Consider the following 20,046-nt stretch of genomic DNA (forward strand, 5'->3'; position numbering starts at 1 on the left):
TACAGAACTGCATACGGTTGAAATAGTCCATAAAAAATGCATACACTGAGGATAAATGAATGACCCAGAAACGAGACAGATACCACGAGAATAAAGAACAACACAATCCCACACATATGGGAACGCCGACGGCTTGTGGCAATGATCTTCTTGCGCGAGCTAAACAGAATTTTGGCACACACATACACACGCTTGCATCCGTCTACGTCTAGTCTTCGCCCTTCCATTGTCACGTTAGCACCCTCTGAGAGGGAGTTATTCCATAGCATTCCCTGAGGGACAGAGGGTGAGAGAGAGTAGTACTCCTTTTCCATGGAATAGAGATGATCGCTGGCAGCTAGATTGAAAGAGCTGATCCACGCTCTGATTCCTTTCAGAGCCATCATCACGATTTCCTTTCTCATTTCAGAAGTCACTTCTCATTTCTAGACACCACTTCATCAAGGTGAGTGATTTCTCCTAGAAATACTCAGCAGGTACTTGCTGCCTCGAGTAATCTCCTAGTTTTCTGGAAACGTAAGAAAGAATAAACAGCCCAGAAACACAAACTGACTTGCCAAATACGACGAATAATTTGGTTCCCTGATCTGGCCAAAATAAGTAAGTCTGACTTTAGGCCTTACAAAAATCAAAACCAACAAGCTGAATGCTGCTCCTGCTTCTCAGTTACAGTTGTCCATGTTGTCTGGATGCCAGCCAAGAGCTTGGCTTGATACAACACCTTCAAAGTAACTGTGCCCTGCATCTGATGAATACTTCACGTAATCATTTTGCCCAGTTTCTTTGCATGCCTGAATGACTTCCTTTAATTTTTTCTGTTGGATGATGTACTCTTATGGTCATCTAATGACATGAATGAAATAAAAAAAAAGAACACGGAGTTGCGAACATTTGCATGACATGGAAGGGCAGTGCTCCTAGGGGAGCCAGTGTGGCTCAAAATGACAATAGTAACATCGAAAGTGTTAAAGGAATTAGTGGAAAAATATATAGCAAGACTTCATTTCTCTTCTTCCTCTTAACAATTACGGTTACTAACTTTCGCCATCATCTACGCTTCCCATAACACACACATATACACACACACACACAGTTGGCGTGGGCTTTTGTTAAATGGTATTATGCAAGAGATGGGACGAAGTTTGTTTAACTATTCATTTACTTTTTTTGAGGTTGCTGGTCCTACTACAAGTGTTAAAAATAAAAATGTTACGTTGCGTCACACGAAAGGTTTCTTCTCTGGCGGCCGTAGGGGAAGAAGGCCCCCTAACAGGCTCCTGTGAGTTTTTTTGCATATTTCTTTTCTTCTTAAAAGCCTTTATTTCCTCATTCTCTCATCTTCTGATAGCCTAACACCATCCAGGCTTCGTCTGAGAGCAACAGAAGTCTTTAAAAAGTTAATCTGCATGGCAGATAATGGCAGAGCTATTCCGGCTTTGCTCCAGACCAAAGCCTGGACGCATCGCCAAATTTCAAGTGTCTGTCTTTCACAAATTTCATTCTCATAGAACATGTTTCCTGGCAAGAGATAAAAATCCTCTTTTGATTCAGAACAAGAAGACACGCCTGTGCAACAAATGTATCGTGTCATGAATCTTATGTGTTGTGAAGGCGAGTGTACTCAGTCTACAGAAATCCAAGAGCCAGCTAGGATGTCTGTGAGGAATTTATTTGCTGCTTTTCTTCCTTCCACGTTAGTTGTGGTGATTTCATTCAACAAAATTTTAGTCTGATTCCTTTGCCTGCAAAAGTTTTTGTGATGATGATTATATGCAACATCTCTTTATCCGGGAACTTAAATGAGAGAATATTTATTTCGACATCACTGGAAGATACCTTCATGCACCAGTTTTGATCACTCGCTGGACTTCCATTGGCCAGGGAAGACTATACGTTTTTATATTAGGATTTCCACTTAACCCTGACAGGAAGGAACTGCTGTCCAATTCAATCCCATTCCAGGATTGTAGTGCTGTGGGTTCTGGATTCCAGCATTTCTGTACTGACTGAAAGGGTGTTGTCTGAAAAAATGAAACCAACCCCACATGTCTTGTTACCCTATGGCCTCTTAAGGCTAATTTGATTCTAAATCACTGTTCATGACCTGACAGTGGATGGGCAGAGAAAATCTCTGAAAAACAGAAAGTGACATTAAAGGGTGAAACAGTGGTTTCAAAATGCTCCTGATCAAAGCTACTGAACGGTTTGCCTCTCACCTGTTCTATGTATTGGAATTTTGAACGTAGATTTCTTCATAATTCTCTTAATGTTTTTGTTTATTTGCTGTTACTGATAACTAATATTTCAATTTTGGGCACCTGAATCCTCCACGAAGCAGGTGGTTGAACAGGCTAACAAGGTGAATCTTCTTCTCTGTGCTTCTTAGAATCTACTGCATAAAACTCCTCAGGCAAGTGTCTTGAGCAAGTGATAAATATCCAGTCTACACAGATGTTAGGTGGCAGCTCCCTACATTTCTGCAATTATGTGAACTACGTAGGAATTCTCAGGCTTCTTTGTTTAATTTGAGTTGCATTCTATACTCTGAAACATTTAGCTGTGATAAGAAAGGTTATTCATATAAAGAGAAGTTATGATATGCTTTCTACTCAAAAAGTTAAAACTCCTAATCTACAGCTGAAAATCAACGGTGACTTGAATTTGTTATTCTTTAAGATACAGTAGTACCAAATTTGAGACAATACGTGCCACACTGAAGAGGTCTAAGTCAATTTCAGAACCGAGATAATCAGTGTATTGTTAGATAGTAAACACTGGGGTTTTAGAGTCTTTCTTCTTAGTTTGTCTGGGGGAGGGGAGAGGGCGCTCAGGTCGTGGTGAACTTGCACCACGGGATTTCCAGAATCATTGCCCTGAACCTCAAATCCACTGGGATTAACATTACTATGAAGGGGGTGAGGTTGTACTCCTGGTAAAATGTCTGGAGTTATTGGGAATTTCATATAATATTATCTTTATTTTGACATTTACCACTCTACCTTGTATATCTGGGGATACATTGAAGTGCCTACGGTATGTACTAATATGCAGGGTAGTAAAAGGTGTAGTTATCGGTATTGTTTCTCTGTTCTCGGAAAGTGTCGTGATCCTGAGAAAGCATACTGGAGGAAACGTCTTCTTCTTCTTCTTCTCGAAACTTCCCAACACTTACACACCTGAACCATAAAATAAAAGACAACATTGCTTCTCTTCAGTCCTATCACTGTATATGAAACTGGAACCGACATGAACTATGATACAGATTATGATATAGAAGAGTATCTTGACAATACTTTTGCTTGTTTTTTGGCCCCATAAAAATTACAAAAGTGGTAAGTTGGTTATTAAAAAGTTTGTGATAGGCCATACAGAAAGTTTTGATACATTTATATATATATTATAATATATTAATAAGTGTAGCACCTTGTTAAGGGCAAGAAAATGATATGGGAAATGACCTATGCTATTAGGTTGCACACATCAAAGAAATGCAAGAATCAAAAGATTTTTATACACTTGACAAAATCACAAAAATGTACACAGACGTTAACAGATAATCAATCATAGGAAAGATGGCTGTTGGATCTCTTCTCCACCTCAAAGTATAAAGACTGAATCAATCCAGGACGATTGAAAGCAACCCGATATGGTGTAGTACCTCGGCTCACTCGAGTCAACTCAATGGCCGTAAGCGCCACGCCGCCGAGTTACAGCACTGTACTTGTTGCGAAAGTCATCCCAAGACTAAAAATTATATTAACGATTACAATGAAAATAAGAAAAATCAGTATTTCCAGTTACGGGTACCAATAAATAAGGGTCTGTTTACTCTTAGCTTAAGATTTGTGAATAGAGACGGTGAATAGGTTTACATCAGTTGTCCCATGGGGGTTGTCAATTACAGCAGAACACCAGAATTTAGCAAAAATACTCAAGTCATTTCTTTGTTATCCTTAACAGGTTCACTTTTGAGGAACAAAGTAGATTCTTTTACTCTTTAGTTTGAACACGAAGACACCGACAGACCCTGCGCCACGCCAGCTTGCCACTGGCGTGAACGCTGAAGAAAGTCCAAAGCTAAGATGAGCTATGTGGTTACAACAATCATTATATATATCTATATATTTTCTCCATTTCTCTCATGGATCTCTTCTATTCATTCATTCATTTATTTATTTTCAATATAATCAGCATGATCATCATCTCCCACCATCTGCAAGGATCCTCACCACCACCACCGCCGCCGTCTTCATCTCAACAATGGCGAAGGACAAAACTCCATTTATGTATATTTCTTCCCTCCCACACCCATAGACGATTCATTGAAACGCATAGTATTATTATTATTATTAATTATTATTATTATTATTATTTATTATTATTATTATTATTTGGTGACTGGGGAAACTAAGTTAACTTGGTGTTGCTTCATCGGATGTCTGAGATGTTAGCCTTAGAGCCAAAGATCCTAAGAAGCTCGTTTTCGTAATCCTCAATGTTCCTCTTCATCAGATCCATGCAGGGACCAAGCAGGCGCTCGAAGGCCTCCACGTCTAAGACTGAGCGGGGGGCAGGAGGAGGAGGAAGGAAAATCAGAGAATTACAGTGCACCAGACATAACTGCTCTGAGTAAAGGAACTACTATCACAGAAGCCTTAGATAAGTGTGTTTATGAAATAAAATTTAAGAGCATTAAATGACAATAAAATTTTGACTCTAATTTCACAATAATCATCTCAAGCAGATATATTCAGACAAATTTAAGGCATTCAAAAGTATTTGCTACCGTTTTAGTGTTATTCCTACAATAGCTTCATCATTTGAAATTTATCTTAACTTTTCAGTTATGGTTTGGAACATTTATTTTTAAACTGAGCTCTACTAACAGGTCACTTCACTACTTTTTAGAATGTTCTATTGGGAATTTCTTAAATTAACTCAGTTTTATTGGTGACTACAAGAAAAATAATTGTACTTACATGCTACTTTGGCCTTCCCACAAGCATAAACAGAAGCTGCTCGGGGCTTTTTGGTGACCAAAGCCAGTTCACCGAAGTAACCTCCAACAGTCACTCGACTTATCTGTAAGAGAATCGCGGTTTTACAAAGCGTGCTAAATGAATGACATATTTCACAGGACAAGAAAATGGCTATGCAAATTCATGTCGAGCAGGATGTGTGAAGTTTGTCACAACACTGCAATCTAACTACATCAACAGAGAATCCTGAGGCGAAGCAAAGATTTTCTTTTAAATACTGTCAAACTATGTATAGTACTAGAGCCCTTGTCTCCAAACATAAGTTCCTGACTTCAATCATTATTGGAGGTGGAAATGTATAATTGCACTAGTTTGGAGCTGTCCTCATACCGTCTTGTTCTAATGTATTTACGTAAATATGCCGACTTCGCAATAACAACGGGGTCTGATGTTTTACCGTAATAAGTTTGTTCTATCTACTCTATATCAGTCCTGTTAATCCACAAGACAAGGTGACTGAATTTTACAGGCTTTAATGAAAAAGCCATTTTCCTTAAAAAGATAACTTTCTCATAGAGCGAATCCAAACCTAATGGTTAGTTTTGTAGAAAAATATTGATCTGTGAAGGTTCAACAATATGTCTTGTACACCTATTTCATTCATTTACTCAAGAAAATGAGAAGCCAATGTATGTGCTCACCTCCTTTTCCTCATTTTCGGAGTTCACCATGGAGATCCGGACAGTTCCGTCCTCCAGGAAGTACATGCCATCAGCAGAGTCTCCTTGAAGGATGATCTGGGCTCCTGCAGGGTACTCCTTGGGGACCAATGCATCAGCCAAGTTCAGCCTCTCGTATTTCTGAAAGTGAGATCATCACGATTTACATGGCTGCGAATGTCAACAACTTCACCAGGTTTACTTGATGTAACATTGAAAGTTACATTATAGTTTTCTACTGAATAATCTCTTCATGCATGTAGTGGTGAAATGTTAAAAAGCAGAGTGAATCTGCTGTTACAGCTTGCTTCTTGCAAGACACACAGATAGGTGACACAGTGCCTATGACGAGAGAGGAAAGTAACAATCTAGTTGTGCATTGAAAGGTATTTTGAGTGTTGTTAAACCTTTCAAAATTTTCTGCCTACTCAATAAAATCACCTAATCAACGCCCACTGAGATGAGACAGGTTAACAACACTTGATAAAGACTCACTTTGTTATTTAACATTTATCAAGAAAATTCTGATTTTATTACACTGGAAAATGGGAAGCTTCATTTGATAAACAGCCACAAATTTTGCAGTCCTCTAAGGAAACTGGTTTGGAACAAAGCACTAATACATAGTCCAGAAAATTTCTTATGTTTACATTATGTGCACTGATTATATTTTCCAGTTTTACCTGGCATCTCATCTGAAAGAGGGAAGTAAATGACCGATCTGAAGACAAAAGATCATTTTCAACTGCCCTGTAAGGAGGACAATCTAAGGTAAGGGAGACAATGTTTCCTTTGAAAATAATAAAAACCATTTTCCATGAAACATTACGTTACATATGCGATAAGAGGATGGAAAGTTGTCCGCCATTTGCAACATTTCTGCCCGTTTCCATCACAGCCCACACACACAACGACAATACGTACGAACCCTACAGCAGATTAGGGCCCCTTACCTCGAGTGTTTTCAACATGGGCACGTTCTCGAGGAGGGCCTCATACATCTTCCTCTTTTTGCAGGCAGATTTCAGCAATATCCTCCTGAACGTCTGTCGATCCATGGCCCAGAGGGACCCCGTCGTCACAGCCTGGATAGTGGCAGCCCTGGGCAGATTGTACATGAGGGCCAACTCGCCAAAACTTCCGGAGTTGTCGTAATTACCCACCAGCCTGGGTTCAGCGTCATTATCGGTTTTGACGTATATGTTGTAGACGCCCCTGAAAATGACAAAGGCCATGAAAGGGATGACTTACGACAAAGGTTGTAGATTACAGAATCATGATTAACTCAAATGGTGACTGTGAGGTTATTCTAAGACATACTAAGTGTCAGAGTTCATTGCAACAGTTTCTGTGATGTAGCATACACATGGAACTAGATTTTCCACACTTTCGAATAATCTTGGACTTTGAAAAGGATGTCATATCATAAATATACTCTCCATTACTTATATCCTTTCTAAGCTGTGCCATTTCCCTTCAGAAGGACTGGCTCCTTTAGGGGAAACCTCTTTGCTTCTGTACAGCAATCCAAGATGAGGTTAGCAGTCCTAGTCCCTACCCTTCCACCCAATTACCACCCTCAGCAATCAACTAGGTAACGGGAAAAGGTAATTAATTTGATTACAGAGAGAGAGACATGAAATCGAAACTCACGACTCTATGACGTAGAAATTGTCTCCATCATCGCCTTGCTTGATGACGTGCTCGTTTTCAGTGACCTTTCTCTCAAACATGGCGTCCAAGACCTCTCCCATTTGGTCCTGAAACAAAGATACAAAAATATAATGGCCAGAACTTTCTCACAATGACGTGACTATCAATGGAGAAAGATCCCCACAGTTCATTTGTTTTACTTTGACCTTTTGTTACCTTACTTGTTTGTATACCCTAGTTAATATAGATAGGCCCAGGTTCATTTACTGTGACACGAATGTTTACCAGTGCATAGCTAACAATATTTTTCATATACATACACTAGAAAAAGGCCTTATTATCCTCATCTCTGAAGAATGTGAGGTCCTCTTCATAGTCTTCACTATTATTATTATTATTATTATTATTATTATTATTATTATTATTATTATTATAAAAATTATGCAATTATATTATCATTATCATTATTATATTATTATTATTATTATTATTATTATGATTATTATTATTATTATTATTATTATTATTATAAAAATGAATAAGCCAGAAAAGTTATCTATTAAAAAACGTAGTTTGCAGTCAACGCAACGACCTAATGACAAAAGGAGAAACTTAGAGAAAATGTTCAACTATAAACATCAACAGAGGTCAGATAAAATCTTCAAAAACGTCTTTGCTCAAGTTTTTTATCTAATTTTTTCATTTGATTTACAGTGATTATGTGTAATTATGCTGTTTCACAAAAAAGTGATTACATACAAGGTCTACACACTGGATATATATATAATATATATAAGATCTAATATATATATTATATTAGTATATTATATATATCTCTCTCTGAGAATATATTATATGTAATTATGTTGTTTCACAAAAAAGTGATTACATACAAGGTCCTCACACTGATTATATATTTATATATATATATATATATATATATATATATTATATATATAATATATATATATATATAATATATATAATATATATAGATATATATATATATATTATTATATATATATATCAACAAAAGGGATGGAGTGATAAAAATTACTGAGGATTTCTATACAATGCTGTACAATAGTGATACAGGAAATAACTTTGTCAATAGAAATAATGAAACACCTGATCCGGTACCAAAAGTAACAGTGGGAGAAGTATAGAAAGCATTAAAAGGCAAGAAAAGAAACAGAGCACCAGGAGAAGATGGCCTAACAATTGATCTATTAATAGATGAAGGAGATTTCACAATAGTCAAACTCGCTGATCTTTACAAAAAATGATTGCAAGAATGCTCTCTGTACCTACAGCTTGGAAAAACTTTATCATTATATTAATTCTCAAAAAGGGAGACACAAAAGACCTGAAAGATATCTGCTCAATAAGTTTACTCTCAGTAATATATAAATTATTAACAAAGATCATATTAGGCCGAATAGAAAGACAGGTAGACTTTAATCAACCAAGAGAGCAGGCAGGTTTTAGAAGCGGGTATCCAACAACTGACCATATCCATGTCAGTGACCAGCTACAGGAAAAATCAACAGAGTATGACAAACCATTATGTATGGCATTTATAAACTATGAGAAAGCTTCTGATTCGATCAGAACTTCAGTTGATGAAAGCCCTTCAAAAGCAAGGAATAGATGAATCTCATGTTAGAACACTTAAAGATATGTATACGGGTAGAACAGCTATCCTAAAACTACATAAAGATAGTGAGAAATTTCCGATTGAGAACGGAGTTAGACAGGGAGACCCCATCTCTCCTAAATTATTCACAGCGTGTCTAGAAGAAGTTTTTAAGAATTTAGATTGGGAAAATGTAGGAATTAACATTAATGGGGAATACCTTAACAACTTAGGATTTGCAGATGACATAGTTCTACTTAGTGAATCAGGGGAGGAATTACAAAAGATGATATAAGATTTGAATAGAGAAAGCAGAAATGTAGGACTGAAAATGAATATGAGTAAAACTAAGATAATGTTCCATGAAAATGCAGAGAGACAAGTCAGGATTATGGACGAACCTCTAGAGGTTGTTAACGAATATACGTATTTAGGACAAACAGTAAGAGTTACCCCAGGACATGAGACAGAAACTAAAAGACGGATAAGCATGGGGTGGAGAGCTTTTGGTAAACAAAATGAGATTATGAAAAGCAAAATGCCACTTCCTCTAAAAAGAAAAGTACTTAATCAGATGGTCCTACCAGTTTTAACTTAAGCATCAGAAACTTGGAGCCCTACTAAAGCCTTAGAACATAAGCTAGTTACAACTCAAAGAGCTATGGAAAGAATAATGATGGGAATAAGACTGAGAGACAGAAAAAGAGCAACATGGATATGAGAGCAAACTAAAGTAGAGGATGTTCTAACAACAAGTAAGAAAAAGAAATGGAGGTGGGGCAGGACATATAATGAGAATGTCAGATAATAGATGGACGAAAAGAATAACAGAATGGGTCCCTGGAGATTGCAAACGAAGCAGGGGAAGGAAGAGAAGACGATGGATTGACGAGCTAAGAAAATTTGTGGGTATAGACTGGCATAGAAAGACCATAAACAGACGGGAGTGGAAGGACATGTCTGAGGCCTTTGTCCTGCAGTGGACTACCAACGACTGATGATGATGATGATGACGAAATTATTATCAACTAAAAATTCCCCTTCGGTACATATATGAAAATATATCATTTCCGAGGTAGAGCGAATTAGATATTAAAGGACATTTGTAGCTCGAATTATATATATATATATATATATATATATATATATATATATATATATATATATATATATAACATATATGTGTGTACTGTATATATGTAATGATGCATTTTACCAAAGAAGCTCCTCCAACTTATTGTGCCCCAATAGATTCTTTTTTTCCGTATTCATAAGGGTTAAACATTCTGATCCACTTAAAGGTGTGCCCACCAATGTCAAAAGTAGGGGTATTGTAAACAAAGACGAAGGTATGCATAACCTCGACTGCTTCCAAAGATTGTAAAGAAGGTGAAACAGAAGCCACCAGGTCGTCGAAATGAGTCAATCCAGGAAGTTTGTAAATGAAGAAATTGGACCTTTGCAGAGACTGATGACGTCTTGTTATTTCTTGGCTGTAAATGACGAGCCCTGCAAACTGTGTTTGGGCTTTTCCTGATGAGTTCGGTCCCCTCAGTCAAAACATCAACACATGACAAAGTCGACGGCTCTTGCAAGGTCTGTGTGAGTTTAGAGAGAGAGAGAGAGAGAGAGAGAGAGAGAGAGAGAGAGAGAGAGAGAGAGAGAGGAGATGAGAGAAGATGAGAGAGAGAGAGGCAAGACAAAACTGGTGAATGGGCCATGGCAAAATAGAGGGCCAGACAAGTATGGGGCCAGACAATATACCCATTTCTAAAGTCAGTAAGGCTTAGGTCCATTCTAAAAGAGCAGAGTATCGTGAATATTTCAGCATCTTGCTGCAAAATGTAGCACTAAGAAGCCTATTTCGTTTCTATTATTATTATTATTATTATTATTATTATTATTATTATTATTAGTTATTATTATTATTCTTATTATTATTATTATCATTATTATTTTTCAGAAGATGAACTTTAATCAAATGGAACAACCCCACAAGGCTCAGTGACTTGAAATTCAATTAGAAGCTGATCTGCCCAGTCTGTGCACTATCTGAAAAGAACACACTCCCTCTGAGGAGAATATTAGCCTCTCTTCCCGTGTGGGGTTATGAGGACAGGTGTAAGGACTACCTTTACCTCACCCTACCTGTGGGATTTTCCACACAAGTCCCTAGACACATTCTCCTTGGGACCTATGGTGACTGCGGCCATTAAGTTAAGTTGTGTAGTAGTCCCCTGGGCTCTGGATCTGGACAGGGTCAGTGTCTCATCTGACGTATCTAAGATCCAGTGTAAGTCTGGAAGGTGTTTAAAAGAGGAATGACTGGACTAAAGTGTGTGTGTGTGCTGGAATCGGACGAGTTACACAGGTAAACTTTAGTCCATGTAATAGCTAGAACTAAACTGCCTTCTGACATGACGTCCGTGACAGATGTCATGGAAGCTTACAACAAGATACACCAAAGCCTTGAGACGAGAAGCTACAACAAGATAAAGGATTGTCTTCAGATGAGGGGCTACAAGATACAGCAGTCTTGAGGCGAGAGGCTTACAAAAAGATACAACAAAGTCTTGAGACGAGAGGCTGCAAGATACAGCAAAGTCTTGAGAAGAAAGGCTACAAGATACAGCAGTCTTGAGACGAGATGCTTATAAAGGAATGTCTTGAGACGAGAGGCTACGACAAGATACAGCAAAGTCTTGAGAAGAGAGGCTACAACAAAATACAGAGAAGTCTTGAGCCAAGGTACAGCAATTAGCAGACAAATATTAAAAATACTGACCCAAATTAAGGTTGACTCAGATTACTGAGACTTCCCAAACGAAGCTGTTCGAAAAGGGATTGAAAGAAAAGGGGCAGGTGTATGAAAAAAAAAAAAAAAAAAAAAAAAAAACCATAATCGTCATTGTGGAACCAAAAACATTCCTCTGGAGGTCAGTTCACAAAAAACTTATCTCCCCAAAAAAAGACTCGGCATTGAAAATGGTCAGCATTTCTTTTAAAAGCACTGAAATAATTAATTAAACTGAAGAAATAGCCGAGATCGCAACACAGCGCAGAAAATTATATTATTTTTTTTAAAGAATTCTCAGAAAATTATATTATTTTTTAAAAGAATTCTCAGAAAATGATATTATTTTTTTTTAAGAATTCTCAGAAAATTACATTATTTTTTATGAATGCACAGAAAATTACATTATTTTTTAAAAATGAACAGCAAATTATATAATTTTCTTAAAAATGCACAGAAAATTATATTTTTTAAGAGTGCGCAGAAAAGTATATAATTTTTTCAAGAATACGCATGAAAATCATATTAGAATTGTTTTAAGAATGCGCAGATGATCATATTTTTTAAAGAATGCAGCAGAAAATTAGATTATTTTTTTAAGAATCCTCAGAAAATTATATTATTTTTGTAAGAATGCGCAAATAATTATCATCATTAGTTTCGAGAATGAGCGGAAAGTTATATCATTATTATTGTTTAACAAGCTCCAGCACTATGTTGCTAGCGGGATCGGACCGCGACGCGATCCGGAAGCCGACAGAGGAATAATATAATGAATGATGCAACAGGCCCACAAATCGACCTTTCATTTTGCGCCTGAAAATTCAGTTAAGAGACTCTGCGTGATCAGTATCGATCACATCTCGTCCAAGGTCAGACGACTGTCGAATATTCTGTGCTGACGTTTCGTCGAGATGACTGTCTTTGCAGGGAGAATGTTGATGATGTTACACAGAGAGAGAGAGAGAGAGAGAGAGAGAGACTTTATGAGACCACTGCCTCTGGGCGTCGTCAAGGTTATTAAACAAACAGGCTTTAAGGTGGGCAGTAAAATCCTTAGGAGATCGAACGATTTACGCCCCTTCTCTCTCTCTCTCTCTCTCTCTCTCTCTCTCTCTCTCTCTCTCTCTCTCTTTAACACTTCACTGTTCTGACGTCAACAAAGACAGACTGACAGGAAGACCTGCTCCTACAGATAAGTGAGCACACGATGTCTCCTCTTAGGATGGACTAAAAGTCTTTGAGACATCCTAATCCTTGTAACTCCTTGTGAGACCTGGTAGAGCAAACCCAGATTCCCTGAGAGACCTCGGGACCTTAATGTTGAAACCAAACACGAACAAACCCAGATTCCCTGAGAGACCTCCCTGAAACCAAACATGAACATAACAACAGGTCATGAAGCCATTATATACCTTTCAAGAACAAGGTGTACATACACACATAAGTCGTGGCGTCTCACCTTTGCCAAGGTGACTCACCCACCGTACAGGTGTGTCTCCCTCCTTTACAAAAGTGAGTCATTCGGACACCTTCATCTCCTAATGAGTTGGAGGCTGCGATGACACGGACCGACTTTCTCGCTGGCAGCCTTTTGGGCCGATGATGGCTGTCGACTAAACCCGGATGCCTGATGAGGTCATCTCAACGCGTGACGGAAGTGGAAAACGTCGTTTGATCAGCCGAAAGGAGGTCTCGGATGATGTGAACGCAACACCGCCGGGTGGTCTGGGCACTACTTGAGTGGGTGACCACCAACGGATGCCCTACCTCAATGAAAACAGCGTTGGGCACAAGCTTCCAGGACGCTTTCTGAAACCTGTTACAGATCTCTCTCTCTCTCTCTCTCTCTCTCTCTCTCTCTCTCTCTCTCTCTCAAGGCACAATAAAAGTAGACAGTAACCTATTTACGTGCAACGAAAACCTGACGAGAAATAATGGATAGAAAATAGAGCTGAAGAGATACAACACATCCCATTGTGGGAACTTCTTTACATACAAGATATGTGACACGTGGAATAAACTGCCACTAGAAATTGTAAACAGCAACAGTGTGGAAGAGTTTAAAAGAAAGCTAGACAAAATCATTAGAAGGACACTGTGAATGAACAGTAAAACCTGCTCCTAGAGATAAGTGAGCACACGACGCATCCTCTTAGGTTGGACTAACAAGTCTTTGAGACATCCTAATCCTTGTAACTCTCTCTCTCTCTCTCTCTTATATCAGATCTTTCAAATAATCGAAAAGAGATACTTGAGGGGTCAACAGCAAAAGCTGTGACTCCTCCTCCTCCTCCTTCTTCTTCTTCTTCTCTTTTGTACGAACCTGGGCAGCGTACGTGACCATCCCCTACCGACAGAGATTTGGATTTCCGTCGTCGAGAGGTTTAGCAGATAAAGGTCAAGAAGGGTGCGGTGCCCGGGGGGGGGGGGGGGGGGGGGGGGGGGGGGGGAAGGGGGGGGGGGGGGGGGGGGGGGGGGGGGGGGGGCGTCTTGGGGAAAGATGACTAATTGCAACGTGGGACTCAGTACACCACCTTTCGGTACCTTCGACTTCGAGGTAATAATAATAATAATAATAATAATAATAATAATAATAATAATAATAATAATAATAATAATAGGGTTAGTGATTAGATTCACGAATAAAAAGACAGAAGTTTTGTTACTCGGAGAGAGAGAGAGAGAGAGAGAGAGAGAGAGAGAGATGAATTCACAATAATATTAGAGAGAGAAATCACGCATGTGATGCCTTGAACGATTCAAACGCCCCAGGAAGAAATAATAATAATAATAATAATAATAATAATAATAATAATAATAATAATAATAATAATAACATATAAAATAAACGAATAACAACCAGAGCAGACGAGAAATAAACGAAACCAGAGCAAATAAACCTTTAAACTGAGAGAGGCCTTGACACACAAAGTATCAACACCTGTCATTATGATGACTAAGCTTCAAGTGACCTGTGAGATAATTAACGGGTCGATTTTTTTTTTATGTTTTGTACGCCGGAAGTAAAGGTTGTAGTACGCTCGTCTCTCTCTCTCTCTCTCTTCTCTCTCTCTCTCTCTCTCTCTCTCTCTCATGATACAATCTTTCAGTTGATTGTTTATAAACACACATTTATATATAATATATATATATATATATATATATATATATATATATATATATATATATATATATAGTATACTCTCTTTCTCTTTTATGCTTATACATCATACATACATACTAGCTGACAAACCCAGTACTGCCCAGGATAACTCTTAGTGACAACTGATAAACCTGCTCTCTCTCTCTCTCTCCTCTCTCCTCTATCTCTCTCTCTCTCTTCAACAACACCCCCCCCCCCCCCAAACCCCAAACAACTTTGGTGGTGCCATTGATGTTTCACCCTACAGTATTCCTTTGCTCTGCTGCTCGTGATGTCTTACCCAAACAACGCAGATTTCTAGATAGGGGAGAGGGAAGTCTATGGTAAAAAAAAAAATCTCTCATCAAATCGGTCAAAAAATGTAGAGTTGTAAAAATGAGGAGGTATGAAAAAGAGGGGGTTATGACCCCCTTAGAAATGGCCCTCGAATTTTGGATTTTGACTAAAACCTTCCTTGGGGGGTAGGGGAGTCTATGGTGAAAATCTCATCAAAATCGGCCAAGAAATGTGGATTTGTATAGCGTTCATACAAACAAACAGAGAGACATTTTCCAATTTATATATAACAATTTATATAAATATATATTCATATATATGTATATAATGGGTATATATTATTCGTATGTCACTCATTACTTAGTTCTGAAGAAGCCTTGTTTTTACCAAAATGAGTCTGAGCCGACGCGCCACACTCAGGAAACGAACATGCATCCTAATTCATAAAACTGACCACTGAAAAATGATAACTTGATAATAATAATAATAATAATAATAATAATAATAATAATAATAATCCCTACGTTTAGCCGTCGTCCAACCCGGGGGTTTAAAAGGCTCAACCTAACGGGAACTGCCGCATCGACCATCTCTTACATTACCCTCATTTCTGACAGTAAGGTAACAAGAGTAATAAAATAAACATGAAAAAGAGACGGAAAAATAATACCTTCCACCCGAATTTCATCAGCTTGGCCGCCGTTGCTCTAGTCCGGGTTCATTTGGTTTGGCATGACCCAGATAATTCACTCAGAGAGAAAGAGAATATTATATATATATACATATACATATATATATATATATATATATATATATTATATATATATATATATATATATATAAACTAAAGGATTGTAGCATAAGAGAGAGAAATTCATTACATTTACTTTGAATATGTTAAACCTGAGAGAGAGAGAGAGAGAGAGAGAGAGAGAGAGAGAGAGAGAGAGAGAGAGAGAGAGAGAGAGAAGGGTTCGACGTGGGAATTCATGATTAAACGCATGACGTCAGCACTGCGTCATGCCTCCCCTGGAGTAAGGGAATTACTTTTAGAGACAATGTTGCAGAAAATTCTGCTAAAAGACAAAATCTTAATAATCCTTTTTTTTAATTATTTTTTTCAATTAGAACATCGAAACTTCTTCAAGCCAAGATGCAATGCATTACTGCCCTGATACAATTCGCATTGAACATTTATAAATTATTTTTAATTTTCATCTTTTTATATCATAATTTGCTATTTATATTTGATAAGTGAACTCCTTTCTGTATTTCCCTTGACTTTCTGTTACTTCTTTCGAATAAACACCATCATGTTCTTTGGAAGGTTGAATAGGGTTCATTTTCGGGATAATAATAATAATAATATTAATAATTTTTGGAAGCTTGAATTTCAAGACAGTGGCCCTTTGGTAGGTTTGTTCCTTATGAATAGGGTTCATCTAGAATCTAGATAATAGTAACAACAACAACTTATTAGACCCCGAACTTGTGAAACAAACCAAAAACAACTTAACTCATAGAACAAGTCGAAGTTCCATTATCTTGACAGAGGCAGGCAAAAAGGCCAATATGTCATGGAACGAGACAAAAAAAAAATTTCTGAAAAAGTGCCAGTTGTTTGATCCTGGTCTAATACCACCACCAATGCACAAGGCACTGAGTGGTCACTGGAAAAGGGGCGGGGTTGGAGTTAGTACCCTTATCCATATCTACCCACATTATCAAAAGCTCTCGAGAGTAATGGCCACTGTAATACCAGCAGAAAATAACAAATTGAAAACAAATAAATTCGTATTTTTCGTGGAAATAATTGTACTTAAGTTGAAATGAACTTAAGGAAAGCTGAAATGAGGTGAAAGTAATAGTATTTCATTACTTGTTATCGAGATGCTACCTAGACCACCTCCGGTCCTTCCTAGATAGAGACCCCTAAAGGTTTTTGGGGGTCGTTATCTGGGACTAGTTATTTATTTATTTATTTATTTTTTTTTGGGGGGGGGTCGTTGCGTTTATGATATTTACAGCCTTTTGTTTGTATTTCTACGGTACTCCCCAACGGGCTTGTACTAAACACGCCTCTGCAAAGGTGGATACATAACGGATTATAAAACCTTAACCTTTGGAGGGTCAATAAAAAAAAAAAAAAAAAAAAAAAAAAAAAAAAAAAAAAAAAAAAAAAAAGAAAAAAAAAAAAAAAAAAAAAAAAAAAAAAAAAAAAAAAAAAAAAAAAAAAGTCATTTTTGTGATGTTATAGAAGGACACGACAGCAGCAATAACAAAAACACGACGACTTCAGACGCGTCATGGACCAGGAACCAAATGAGATCACAGGAGGCAGTAAGCACGAAGTAATATGACTTCATTAGGGCTGAAATGAAAGAAAAGATATGGGCCTGCAAATTAATGAGAGAGAGAGAGAGAGAGAGAGAGACCTTACCTACCTTACCTTACAGACCTTACATCTTGTTCGGGTTGCCCCAGGTCCCTCAGTGTGAGGCACCTTCTAATGTCTACCAGAGAGTTGCTAGTACATCTTCCGGTATATTTTGCATCTTCCAATCTTGGATGGTCTGGGATGCAGTTTAGATATTTGTCGAGCTTATTCTTAAACATCTACGCTCACTCCTGATATATTCCTCAGATGAGCTGGCAACGCATTGAATAGACGCTGCATTATCGATGCTGGTGCGTAGTGGATTAATGTTGTGTGCTGTTTCCTTATTTTCCTGGTATAGTTTGGGCACTATTAATCTACCTCTGCTTGCTCTTTCTGATATTTTTAGTTCCATGATATTTTCTGCTATTCCTTCTATCTGTTTCCAGGCCTGAATTATCATGTAGCGTTCTCCTTCTCTTTCTACTATATAATTTTAAGAATTGTAGTCTTTCCCAGTAGTCTAGGTCCTTAACTTCTTCTATTCTAGCTGTAAAGGACCTTTGTACACACTCTATTTGTTTATTGCAATATCCTTTTGATAGTGTGGGTACCATATCATATTGCAATATTCAAGTGGGACTACGAACATATGTTTTATAAAGCATAATCATGTGTTCAGCTTTTCTTGTTTGAAGTGCCGTAACAACACCCCATTCCCATTTTTGCTTTACATTTTGCCAACAGAGTTGCTATTTGATCATTGCATAACATGTTCCTATTCATCATCACACCAAGGTCTTTAACTGCTTCCTTATTTGTGATGGTCTCATTATTAGGTCCCTTATATGCATATAGTTTTCTTTCTCTGTCTCCATAATTTATTGATTCAAATTTATCAGAGTTAAATACCATCCTATTTACCTCTGCCCAATCATATACTTTGTTAAGGTCTCTTTGTAGAGCGTTCCTATCTTCATCACAAGTAATTTCTCTACTTATTCTTGTGTCATCTGCGAAACTACTCACTACCGAATCCTTAACATTATTATCTATGTCTTCAATCATAATAACAAACAGTATTGCAGCTAACACCGTACCTTGCGGCACACCGGATATTACCTTGGCTTCATCCGATTTCTCGTCGTTTGCAATAACTATCTGTTTTCTGTTGTGTAAAAATTCTTTTAACCATCTTCCTACTTTATCCACGATATTGTCTAATTTTCTTCGCTAATATATTATGGTCTACTTTATCAAAAGCTTTTGCAAAGTCTAAATAAACCACATCTGTTTCATTTCCGCTTTTCATATTTTTGAATATGTTCTCACGGTGGACTAACAGTTGAGTTTGTGTACTTTTTCCGGGTACGAAACCATGTTGTCCCTTTATTAAACAAATTATTTTTATTAAATGTTTCATAATATTTTTCTTCATTACCCTTTCATACACTTTCATAATATGTGATGTTAGATGACTCAACAGGCCTATAATTTACTTGCCTCTAGTCTTGATCCACTTTTGAAAGTAGGGGTAATATATGCTAATTTGTGCTCATCATAAATCTTGCCTGTATCTACACTTTGTCTTAATAATATTGCAAGTGGCTTTGCGCGATAGAATGAACTACTTTCTTTAACAAAATAGCAGGAATTCCATCAGGCCCTGCAGCAGCTCCATTTTTAATTTCATTAATAGACTGCACAATATCAGCTTCATTAATATCTATGTCAGCTAAATAATTCAATATATTTTCAATCCCTTACTTCTATATCATTATCTTCATTGATCTATTCTAGGGGTGAATTCTCTCTTATATCGTTCTGCCAGTATGTTGCAAATTTCCTTTTTTTCATTCGTTAATCTCCCTTCAATTCTCAGAGGGCCTATTTCTATTCTTCTTTTATTCATCTTCTTCGCATATGAGTATAATAGTTTGGGGTTTTGCTTGATATTTAATAGGGTTTTTTCTTCCAAGTCCCGTTTTTCATTTTCTTTTGATTGTATAATCTTTTGTTCTGCATTTTCTATCTTACTCTTTAGTTCTATAACTTTCCATGCATTTTTTTCTTTTGCAAGACCTTTTTTCCACTTTCTGATTTTCTGGAACAAGATCCTTCTGTCTCTTGGTATGCATGACTGATGTTTACTTTTCTTCTTCGGTATATATTTTTCCACTATTTTCTCCAATATTTTATATAATATCTCCGTATTTACCTTATGTCATCACTTACGAAAATGTTATCCCAATCTTTGTTTAATTCTTCATTAATTTCTGACCATTTTATTATTTTTTACTGTAGAAGTTTGTATTTTCCATATCCTTCCCACTTTTTCATTTCTTGCTTATCTCTATTTTCACTTGCTTTGGAATGAACTGTTAATTCTATGACATTATGGTCTGAAATACTCGCATTATAAATAGTCTCGTTCACAAATACTAGG

At 37.3% G+C, this 20,046-nt stretch overlaps 1 protein-coding gene across 8 annotated transcripts in view; it reads right to left on the bottom strand.

Annotated features, from left to right (window-relative positions):
- Positions 1–3,492: 3,492 nt before the first annotated feature.
- LOC135208054 (cAMP-dependent protein kinase type II regulatory subunit-like) overlaps positions 3,493–20,046 on the bottom strand; it is a 333,802-nt gene continuing 317,248 nt past the window's right edge. For all 8 annotated transcript variants that reach the window (XM_064240192.1, XM_064240193.1, XM_064240191.1 and 5 more), the window contains 5 exons: positions 7,352–7,458; positions 6,652–6,913; positions 5,681–5,839; positions 4,980–5,082; positions 3,493–4,559 (listed from right to left, as the gene is read on the bottom strand). In XM_064240192.1, coding sequence (XP_064096262.1) covers positions 4,429–4,559; positions 4,980–5,082; positions 5,681–5,839; positions 6,652–6,913; positions 7,352–7,458 — 762 coding nt within the window. In that variant the 3' untranslated portion in view covers positions 3,493–4,428. The remainder of the gene's footprint in view (positions 4,560–4,979; positions 5,083–5,680; positions 5,840–6,651; positions 6,914–7,351; positions 7,459–20,046) is intronic.

The sequence above is a fragment of the Macrobrachium nipponense genome, chromosome 34, assembly GCF_015104395.2.
Source record: "Macrobrachium nipponense isolate FS-2020 chromosome 34, ASM1510439v2, whole genome shotgun sequence".
Taxonomy (NCBI): Eukaryota; Metazoa; Arthropoda; class Malacostraca; order Decapoda; family Palaemonidae; genus Macrobrachium; species Macrobrachium nipponense.